The sequence below is a fragment of the Paroedura picta genome, chromosome 4, assembly GCF_049243985.1.
Source record: "Paroedura picta isolate Pp20150507F chromosome 4, Ppicta_v3.0, whole genome shotgun sequence".
Lineage (NCBI taxonomy): Eukaryota > Metazoa > Chordata > Lepidosauria > Squamata > Gekkonidae > Paroedura > Paroedura picta.
The window spans coordinates 25,845,307-25,856,761 of NC_135372.1; the positions used below are offsets into that span (position 1 = coordinate 25,845,307).

The 11,455-nt window shown below is 51.4% G+C and overlaps 1 protein-coding gene across 3 annotated transcripts in view; it reads left to right on the forward strand.

Moving 5' to 3' along the window:
* Positions 1 to 10,056, forward strand: part of NCAN (neurocan) — a 93,631-nt gene extending 83,575 nt beyond the window's left edge. For all 3 annotated transcript variants that reach the window (XM_077332006.1, XM_077332007.1, XM_077332008.1), the window contains exons 13-15: positions 604 to 748; positions 4,093 to 4,275; positions 6,497 to 10,056. In XM_077332006.1, coding sequence (XP_077188121.1) covers positions 604 to 748; positions 4,093 to 4,275; positions 6,497 to 6,642 — 474 coding nt within the window. In that variant the 3' untranslated portion in view covers positions 6,643 to 10,056. The remainder of the gene's footprint in view (positions 1 to 603; positions 749 to 4,092; positions 4,276 to 6,496) is intronic.
* Positions 10,057 to 11,455: the final 1,399 nt, after the last annotated feature.

Below are 11,455 nucleotides of genomic sequence, written 5' to 3' on the forward strand. Positions count from 1 at the left end.
TGGCAAGGTTTGACACACTCCTCCCTCCAGTCCACTGGTTCTCCCTGGCAAATGGTCCCTTGCCCCCGCCTGTTTCCCAAACCAGGAATTAGAATTAGATACTTACCAGTCAGGGAACAAAGACACCCAGATGATGGAACTAAGAAAGCAAAAATGACTTCACCAGACACCAGAGGGGAGACAAGAAGTGTGCAGGTGCAAGGAGGGAGCTCCACAGTCAGGGAGCTGCATCCAAAAAGTCTGGCTCCTCAGGTATCTACCCACCACAACTCAGAGGACGGATGCAGCAGACAGAGGTGAGCCTCTGTAGATTGCCCAGCAGGGTTCATACAGGAGTAGACATATCATCCAGGACCTTAAAGATCCATTCCCATTTATTTTTGCTGGACAGCTGCGTTTGAACCAGCAGAAGTTTCTTCCAAACAGTCTTCAAAGGCAGCCCCACAAGTAACTCACAGTAGTAATCTAACCTAGTTACAATCAGCATGGGGAGAACTGGTCTTGTGGCGAGCAAGTGGCTAGCCAAGCAGAGGTGGCAGTTCAGACGTCCAGCGTTGAGGGCCGTGCTTTAACCCCACTGACGTGTTCTGCTGTTCCTTCCAGCAATATGAGAACTGGCGAGAAAACCAGCCAGACAACTTCTTTGCAGGCGGTGAAGACTGCGTGGTGCTGGTGTCGCACGAAACGGGCAAGTGGAATGATGTCCCGTGTAACTACAATCTCCCGTATGTCTGCAAGAAGGACACAGGTAAACCAAGCTATCAAGCTCTGAGCAGAATTGAGGGGAGAAGCCCAGGGAAGTAGGTCCAGTGTAATGCCACAGAAGTCTTGAACATAGAACCATGGAACCATCTCGACCAATCCCCTGCTCACTGCAGGAGCAGCCTCAAAACATCCAGGATAAGGATCTGCCCAGCCGCTGCTTGAAGATTGCCAATGTTGGGGAACTCCCCACCTCCTTGAGCAGCCCATTCCCCTGCTGAACTAGACTCACAGAATCCTAGAGTGGGAAGGGGCCACACAGGCCATCTAGTCCCACCTCCTGCTCCATGCAGTATCAGCCTAAAGCACCCAGGATAAGGAGCTGTCCAGCTGCTGCTTAAGGACTGCCAGCAAGGGGGAGCTCCCCACCTCCTCGAGCAGCCCATTCCACTGCTGAACTAGACTCATAGAATCCGAGAGTGGGAAGGGACCATGCAGGCCATCTAGTCCAACCCCCTGCTCAGTGCAGGATCAGCCTCAAGCATCCGGAATAAGGATCTGTCCAGCTGCTGCTTGAAAACCGCTAGTGAGGGGGAGCTCCCCACCTCCTGAGGCAGCCCATTCCACTGCTGAACTAGACTCATAGAATCCTAGAGAGGGAAGGGGCCATGCAGGCCATCTAGTCCCATCCCCTGTTCAGTGCAGGATCAGCCTCCAGCATCCTGTCCAGCAGACTGCCAGTGAGGGGGAGCTCCCCACCTCCTTGGGCAGCCAATTCCCCTGCTGTTCTAGACTTTTGCTGAGCTTGCTTCTGCACTTGTAGGACATTTGGTTTTAAAGTAATACTGGTGGGCCCCAGACCTTGCAAGTGTCCTTTCCTTTCCTCCTGCAGCTGGTCTCCGGATCATTTTCAGTGCCCGAGGCAAAGAAGGGGTACATGAAACAGATAGTACTTTTCTTCAAATGGCTAGCCGTGTTGGTCTGAAGTAGCACGATAAAATCAGAGTCCAGTAGTACCTTTAAGACCAACAAAGATTTATTCAGGGCGTGAGCTTTCGAGTGCAAGCATCAAAGCTGTAGAGGATGCCTTGAATAAATCTTTGTTGGTCTTAAAGGTGCTACTGGACTCTGATTTTATAGTACATTTCTTGTTAGGGTAAAAATCTTGTTCGCCTGTTGGAGATTCTCTGCTGTAACTCCAGCAGCCAGTAGCTGGTGGAAGGGGGAGAGAAAATACTGAATTAAGGCAGCAATTTTGCATAATCAAGCATTTGCCAGTCCCGTCTGTACCCACTCTGGGATCTTAATTTCACAGCCTTGGGGTCTGCCGGCACTGTAAGTGGCTAAATATCCACCTCGTACTCCAGGACCCCTCCTCCCTGCTCCAATTCCTTCACTTTAATTTGCTTGGGAAAGCGGCCATTAAAAACTATTAAGTCTCCTTTCTTTATCTGGAAAGTTACATTAACCTCCAGCTGTTCGCGACAAACGGAAAGATATACGCCTTCCAATTCCCTGCTGGCAGAGTCCTAATGATGTATCGGTCCTGATAACAGCCGTTAATTAAATATGTAAATCTCTCCTCTTCCCACCACCCTCCCAAAATGCTGTAGCCCAGAACCGGCCACTCCAAACAGATTAGATTTCTAAAGCCATAACTCTCCATAACATTATACGCTACAAATGGGGCATTGCTTCAGCTAATGGAGAAGAATTCCATTAATAAATTTGAGGATCAAGCCGCCTTAAGTGCGGAGATTCTGTGGAGGCCAGACTGGCCAGGGATTCTGGTTTTGAGGGGGGGGAGCATCATCTGGACATGGAATTGGGGCCACTGTGGGTGGGTGGGCAGGTAGTTGTGGATTTCCTGCATTTTGCAGCGGGTTGTCCTAGATGACCCTGAAGGTCCCTTCGGACTCTAGGATTCTAGGATTCTATTCCTGCCCACATCCTCAAGGTCTCGGTTAGAGAGGGTCTTGAATAGCTACTGTTTCAATCCAGAGTGAAACCCATGGTTCTGTTTTCACGCCATTCTTCTGCTTCCTCACTCAAAGTGTGAGCAGTGGAGTTGCTACAGCGATAAAGATTCATAGTATAGCCCAGCTGGCCTCCTCAGGTCTCAGAAGCTAAAGAGGTCAGCCCTGGTTATTATTTGGATGGGGGACCTCTGAGGAAATTCAGGGTTGCTCCCTTCCAGTGCTGTGCGGGGCTCTCCCCTTGGTCGAAAATGCCTACCCCAAAGGCAAGAAGAAGGGGAAGCACAGGGTCCGTTCCAAGGTACGCTACAGATATTTTGGGAGTCAAAGCTTCCTTTGTCAGAGTGCCCTGACTCTCAAAAGTTCACAACCCAAAAGTCTGGTCTGGTGAATCCAGCTAGTTGTAGCTGGTGCTACAACCCGAATCCAGACCAACATGGTTACCCTCTGAAATGAATCCTACCACACAGGGTGTCTGTTGTGGGGAGAGGAAAGGGAAGGTTATTGGAAGTCTTCTCTACTCCTTCGGGTAGAGAAAAGCAGCATATAAGAACCAATTCTTCTCCTTCTTTAGCAATATCAGGGCTCTCTCAGCCTCGCCCACCTCACAGGGTGTCTGTTGTGGGGAGAGGAAAGGGAAGGCGACTGGAAGCCACTTTGAGACTCCTTCGGGTAGAGAAAAGCGACATATAAGAACCAACTCTTCTTCTTCAGTGGGCTGTATTTGCAGGCTTCCCCAAGGCATCTCGCTAACGGGGGCTGCACATAAATTAGGCATAAATAGCATGCATTGTTCTGCGGATACCGTCTAAATCCCATATAATCAAGTGCACTCAGATGTACAAAACCGACAAAGCCAAATGGAGGCTCATCACCCGTTAAAAAAGAAGTTGGGGGGTGTCTTTGCAGGTCATCCACAGGCCAAACAGAACACTCTGACTTTGGGATTTCCTTGTGCTAACCCAAACTAGATCCCCCAAGAGGGAATATGGGAAATTTAAATATTTTCGCAATATTTTAGCAATATTTTAGCAAGAGGCTGGGTAACTACAAGACCACTTTACCAATGTTTACGAGGTCCTTTTCCCAGAGAGAAACCCTATTTTAACTAAAGAGGACAACAAGAGAGGCATACCATGCCAGTATCACTCGGATCCCCTTTGCTCCCCCCCCCCATCGGTTCAACAATATCTCAGACTGTGTCCATGCACAGCTGCAATCTTTGCAATATGCCTGCTTTGTGCACAGACCTATGAGAGATTTGTACTCTGCAAGACTTGCCCATGACCCAAGGACACATGAAAAACAGCCTGGGTTTGCATTTGGGCAGCACCAGGGGTACCAATTGTAATAGTAATGAACATAATAATAACCCGTGTTTTCTGCTTCTTCCCCCTATGGTGCTTCTTTCCAGTGCTGTGTGGGGCTCCCCCCTCGGTTGAGAACGCCTACCCCATAGGCAAGAAGAAGGGGAAGTACAGTGTCCATTCTACGGTCCGCTACCAGTGCGAGGAAGGATTCGTCCAGAGGCATCTGCCCACCGTGAAGTGCCACATCAACGGGACGTGGGACCGGCCCAGAATCCTCTGCACAAAACGTGAGTGTCCCGAGAAATCACCTCCCTCTGAGGCCCATTCAGGCTGGACTGTCTCAGCGGGTTTGTGTGAGTTCGAAGGCATTCAGGTCAAGGCTCACCTGATAAGGGCTATACCAAGAGTCAGCTTGGTGCAGTGGTTAGGAACGCGGACTTCTAATCTGGAGAGCCGGGTTTGATTCCCTGCTCCTCCACATGCAGCCAGCTGGGTGACCTTGGGCTCGCCACAGCACTGATAAAGCTGTTCTGACCGAGCAGGAATATCAGGGCTCTCTCAGCCTCACCCACCTCACAGGGTGTCTGTTGTGGAGAGAGGAAGGGAAGGCGATTGGAAGCCACTTTGAGACTCCTTCGGGGAGAGTGGGCTTTGGGGAGAGTGGGCTTCTTCTTCAGTGGGCTGCATTTGCAGGCTTCCCCGAGGCATCTCTCTAACGGGGGCTGCACTCAGCAGCCCCAGCGGCATTTGGTTTCGGTTTGCCTCAGTTGTGCTGCTGTTGTGGACCTAGCTTGTTGGTTTCTTTAACGCGATTCTCATGAAATCATCGCAAAACCAGCATTGAAAATGTATTTGTTTTCATGGGGAGGGAACGGGACAAAGGAATAGAAACGGGGTCGTCGGAAATAAAGACCCCCAAGAAGAGCTTCAAACCAGGCAGCTTTCAAAGCTGATTTTCCCCAGCCCTGTAGCCTCACGTGGGTTTTTGCTGCATTGTAACTGGCAGGGCTGCCTTTTCCTGAGTGGTCCAGGCTGGCCCAATATTGTCAGATCTCAAAAGCTAAGTAGGGTTGGCCCTGGTCAGTGTTTGGATGGGAGACCTCCTGGAAATCCCAGGGTCCCTGCCCCAAATATGGGCAGTGGGAACTACTTCTGATCTCTTGCCAGGAAAATCCTACAGGATTGCCCCATGTGTCCCCCACCACCAATTAATAGGTCTTCCCCATGCAAAGAACTGTGGGAGTTTGGTGGATGTGCCTTCGGAGGTTCCCTCACAGTCCTCCAGGTCTGCTTGGCACAACCTGCCCAACCTGAAGGAGATGGAGCAGGGATGAGCACCATCAGAGATCCCGCCGCAATAACATAGCTTCTGGTGTGACCCGGAAGTGATGCCATCACCCCAGGAGCAATGCTCTCGCATTGGCCTCAAACCCTGTGGTTTAACCATAGAGTTTTGAGTGAATGGTGCAGCGTCACCCAAGATGCATCACTTGATCATTCCAGATGTTGCATCATCAAGCCAGGGACATCGATCATGCCCACCTTTCACCCTTTCTCTTCTTCCCACTGCCCAGCTGAATGGCAGTTAAACAGTTGTGCAGTGGTCCTCCACCTTCCTAATGCCGCGACCCTTTAATACAGTTCCTCATGTTGTGGTGACCCCCAACCATAAAATTAGGCAAGTCTTCTCTCACAGAAATTAAACCGAAACTGACCAATGGCATGAAGATCCATTGTTCATGATTGTATTATTATTATTATTATTATTATTATTATTATTATTATTATTATTATTATTATTATTATTATTATTATTATTATTATTATTATTCGATTTATTTCCCGCCACTCCCTACAGGCTTGTGGCGGGTAACAATAGTCTTAAAATCCCCCATTAACCCCCCCGTTAAAAGACTATAAAAATACCCAATACGGCGGAAAATACCAGTCTCCCCTACCCGAACAAGGGCATTGGGGGACGGAGGGTGATGATGACTACTTCAAACCCCCCAGGGGGGCAATGTTCTTCCTGGCCAATCCCAGCCTCAACCCTAGACCTGGTGGAAGAGCTCCGTTTTACAGGCCCTGCGGAATGCTGGCAGCTCCCTGGGGTTTCTTCCCTGGGGTTTCTCAGTTCAGCTCTGCCTCTTGTCCCACCATGCTGATCTCGCTCTTTTCCGCTGCTCCAGACAGACGAACGCTCTCTCGATCTACCCTGCAAGGCTGTTGTGTGGATGGCAAACCCCCTCCCCGCGGCCAAGCTCCTTGCCCTGCCGCCACCCCTCTGAAAGGGTCGTTCGATCCCCAAAGGGGTCCCGACCCCCAGGTTGAGAACCACTGCAGTAGCAGGAGATGGGAGAACCCTCTGCATTAAAAAGCCTTTGTGTTTGTCCACTCGGAGTCTCCTGCCCATCAGAGGTTTCTTCTGCGTGGCGTCTCTCTTGGGGCTGGCTCCATCGCAGCTGTTCAGTTCCCTAAAGCTCCCTCCCTCCCCTTGTCTCTGTGCAGCCAGACGGTCACACAGAACCCGGCGACACCACCGCCACCGCCACCAGCATCACCAGCATCACCGCCACAAATCCCGCAAGGACCGGCGAAAACACCTGAAGCACCCGAAGTTGGACTGGACGGAAGAGGACGGGAACTACTTTTAAAGAAGCCCCCGCAGACGAAAGCACAAATCCCTGCTGCCCCCTTTCCCTGACTCCCCCTCGTCCTCCCTTGCGCCCCCTAGGATGGAACGGGCTTGCGTGTACGATGGATGGAATAGTTGATGCCTTTCCTGCCCCCTCCCCTTGCCCCCCTCTAACCCCCTTCTCTTTTTGGTTAGCCCCTGTCGTAGGACTCTGTAAGGGATGGGATGGGACGCATGGACGACCTTCAACACTCTTCCGCGCAAATACAGATTTGCAAAGGGGGGGGGAAGGGCATTGGAGGAGGGTTGCCGTAAGGAGCACCAGTCCTTAAGGGATCGTGGCTACATGTATATTCCACCACAAAAACACACACACACAAAGGAATTTGCCATGCAGTTGTCAGGGTTGCCAACCTCCAGGTGGAGCCCGGAGGACTGGAATTACAATTGGTGTCTGGATGACGAAGAGCAATTCCCCTGGATGAAGTGGCAGCTTTGAAGGGTGAGCTCTAAAGCAGGGGCAGTCAACCTGTAGTCCTCCAGATGTTCATGGACTACAATTCCCACGAGCCCCTGCCAGCAAACGCTGGCAGGGGCTCATGGGAATTGTAGTCCATGAACTTGTGGAGGACCACAGGTTGACTACCCCTGCTCTAAAGCATTGTTCGCATCATACCCCTCCCCATACTCCGCCCCCAGACACCCAGGATTTTTCCAACCTTGAATTGGCCACCCTCGCTTCACTTCCTCCGCCTCTCGTCTTTTACTGGCAGACAAAAGCAAGTCGCTGGCATTTATGCCTGCAAATATTTGTCTGGAAGTCAGTTTCCCGGGCCTCCAGTCACCAAATGAGCTTTCTAGAGCTGATCTCCGTGGCCTCTCCCCGGTGACAAGCAAAACCAAATTTCATCATGCAGAACAGCCCAGGAGCTGTTATTTAAATAACAGAGCGACATGGAATAAATGAGGCAAACGGGCTTGCCTTGAATAATTCATGCGGGTGGTGGGAAGTGGTTCGGACAGAGGGGGAAAACAGGAAGGCTGAGACGGGCTGGAGATCACTGGAGCCGATCAATCGCAGCTACTTTGGGAAGGAGTCGGTACCCCGTGGGAGCGGCAGCAGAATTTCAGGGTTCCCAGGCCTCATCCTTTAGAGGGGAAACAGGACTAAGGCAGTGTGGTCTAAGGCAGGGGTGGCCAAGCTCTGGCTCCCCATGGACTACAAGTCCCATGAGCCCCTGATAGCACCTGGGAAGGGGGGGTTGAGCCATTCTGTTCAAACACATGTATAATTGCACCCCTCCACCTCCATTCATGAAACCCTCCTACCCTCCCCCTTCTGGACCCAGTCCCCATCCGGGCCATGTGAAGCGGAATTGACTCTTTAAGAAACCTGGCAGGCTTCAGAGCCTACATCACACCATTCGTTCATCCTGTGGTTGCCAACCCTCCAGGTAATGCCTGGAGATTTCCTGGAACTGGTCTCCAGACAACAGAAATCAGTTCCCCTGGAGAAAATGGCTTCTTTGGAAGGTGGCTCTGCAGATGACCAGGGACTACAGTTCCCATGAGCCCCTGCTGGCACATGGGCATCTGGAGAGCCACCGTTTGGCCATCCCTGCATTACACCCTCTCCTCCCCAAGCTCTGTCCTCTCCAGGTATTTCCTAACCCAAACTTGGCATCCCTAGCTCATCCTTTGTAGAACTTCTATATCTGGAGGGCTCATCCTGGCTCTCCCCACAGCACATCTTGTGTATTAGAAGATGCTGCCTTTAAATCCACAAGCTCCCCCAGGGCGGAAAGAAGGTTCCCATGCTGCTAGTCCTCAAGCAAGGTGCTCACCCATGAGAACCCGACTTTCACCACATCTAGGCAAGCTGCTTCCTGTTGGGAAAAGCAGCCTCTCTTGCCCCTTTTCTCCTGTAAACACATTCCTGTGGTTTCCTAGACGCAAGCAACATCTCTTGGGGTGGGTCTGCAGTTGGCCTTGGGCAGGGGTAGTCAAACGGCGTCCCTCCAGATGTCCATGGACTACAGTTCCCATGAGCCCCTGGCAGGGGCTCATGGGAATTGTAGTCCATGGACATCTGGAGGGACGCCGTTTGACTACCCCTGGCCTTGGGCATTGTGATCTAGCTGAGGTGCCCATGGGCATGACTGGGCAGCCAAGGACCCCAGCTGCAATCCGGCAAGTCTCCTGTTCGAATCTCACCTCTACCACAGACACACCGAAGGGCTTTGACCAGCTCCCTCCCTGTACCCACCACAAGGTTGCCAGGTATTGGGAGGGGGGGGGAAGGAGCCATGTAGTCATGACTCTGAAACTATAGTAAATAATGCCTCTAAAAGTGCAAATTGGTCATTTATAAAGTATCATAAAGACAATCATAATACCCAAACAGTGCTGTAAATTTGGGTACAAGAATGCAACAATTCAACAAGTCTTCTACAGAAAAATAATTCAGGCAACATAGTGCAGGGGGTTGGACTAGATGACCCAGGAGATCCCTTCCAACTCTATGATTCTATGATTCTAACATTTCAACAGGTTAGTTCCAACTGAAGTCCAAACAAGGATCCGGTTATTATGATAGTCTTGATGATACTTTGGGAAACCTTATTTACTGCAGATTCAGTTGACACTGCTCCCCTTTTCCCCTGATGCTTTCCATTTACTGTGTACCCCAGTTTTGGTTTGTTGTAACCTCCAGGTAGTGTCCAGAAATCTCCTGGGGAGACCTCTGATCTTCAGGCAGCAGAGATCAGTTCCCCTGGAGAAAATGGCCATTTTGGATGATGGACTCCATGGCATTATACCCCATTGAAGTCCCTCCCCAAGCCCTCCCTTCCTCAGGCTTCACCCCCAAAGTCTCCAGGTATTTCCCAACCTGGAGCTGGCAACCCATGGGGATCTTCTCATTCTCCCATGTCCGGAGGTGCTGAAGACCCCCCTCTTGAGCAGGGGGACAAGACCGTCAGGGGTAGTCAAACTGCGGCCCTCCAGATGTCCATGGACTACAATTCCCATGAGCCCCTGCAAGCAAATGCTGACAGGGGCTCATGGGAATTGTAGTCCATGGACATCTGGAGGGCCGCAGTTTGACTACCCCTGGTCCAATGTCAACATGGTCCCTTCTCCCTGTGACAGGGGATGCAATTCTGTGCCGAAAAAACGTCATGTTTGAAACCTGGGGTTTTCCAATGTGTTTACAGGAGAGCGCACAAACTGGGTGCACAAGAGCATGTGGAGAGTGGCAGGCTAGGCCTCTGCCCCATAACTGCAGTGTCCAGAATTCCTCCTTGTGTGTCCCCTGTCGCCCCCCCTCCCCAGCCTTGTGTTTCCAAAACAAAAAGGGGGAGGGTGGGGGGGGGGGAAAACCCTTGGTGGTTTCTGTACTGCTGGACATTTTAATAAAAGTTTTTTAACAGTTCCTTAGACCAACCGCATGTTTTTTTCTTTCTTCGCTGCCTCTCGGTAGGACTTTTTTGCTCTGGCCTGTTTCCTGCAGCTGGGGACTAGGCTTGTCTCCCCGGCATATGATTAAAATCCCTCCTCTAATGAATTTCTGCTTAAATGCCCCTTTTCATAAGGGGGCGGGAGGGAGGGAGAGAGAAAACGACTGCTGTCTTTCCACTGTCAAAATGCCCAGCCTGAAACCTTCAGGCAAACTGACCTTTGGTCAATTGCTGTGCACGAAAGACAGGACTGGATTGGACCCTCACTTCCCTTGGCGGCTTGGTGGAAATGGTCCTTGAGGAGCCCGGCCCCCATGCTTCCTCCACTGCCGCCGGCAATCCCTATCTTGGCCCCTGGAGTTGGAGAGTCCCTCTTCCACACACACCCAGCCTCTCTCCGTGCTCATGAAATGGGGGGTTCTGCCGGAGGTCTCAGTGATGTCTTGGGATGCTCTGGGCTGCCTTCCATTTCCTGGTGGGGTTCTGGCCAGGAGCGGGTTCTCCACAAGGCTCTGTCCATTGGCAGGTGCCCAGCAATGCCAGCCCATTTTGACAGGTCACTGCCCTATCATCGCAGTATGGCATTTGTCCACCGCTATCCTGGCTGCCAGCAGGTCTTGCAGCATGTTAACTGCAGAGGTGTGGGTGCTCCCTACATGACCACTTGTGCTTCCACGAATTCTTCAGCAAATGCTTCTTTTCCCCCAGCTGTCTCCCCCTTCCCTGGACGTCTGTTCCCGTAGATCAGGGATTCCCAGCCATAGTTCCAGGGGGTCCCACGAGAGCTCCCCAGGGTTTTCGCAGCAATTCCCAGATGTTCAGATGGCTGCAAACATCACCAGATATCACTGGAGCCCCCTTCCCCTGTTGCTCTACAGGCCTAGTCTCTTTCTCCACAATGGAAATGATAAATGATCAATTGATTGATTGGCTGGTTCCTGCGTCTTACTTCTGCGGCCACTTCTCTGAAGGGGCAGGGCACCACTTCTGAGATTCCTCGAAGCCTGGAAAGCATTCAGGGCATTCCTCCACGGTCAAAAGATCGGAAAAGGCTGCCATCTATCCTTCTTTCAACTTGGCTGGAATGGGCAGGACCAAACAGCAGGTCTCAGGAGAGCAGGATAGGCCTCAAGTGGCCAGCACATCTGATGCAAGTAAAGTGAGGTCTGGTAAAAGGTAAAGGTATCCCCTGTGCAAGCACCGGGTCATGTCTGACCCTTGGGGTGACGCCCTCCAGCGTTTTCTTGGCAGACTCAATACGGGGTGGTTTGCCAGTGCCTTCCCCAGTCATTACCCTTTACCCCCCAGCAGCAAGCTGGGTACTCATTTTACTGACCTCGGAAGGATGGAAGGCTGAGTCAACCTTGAGCCGGT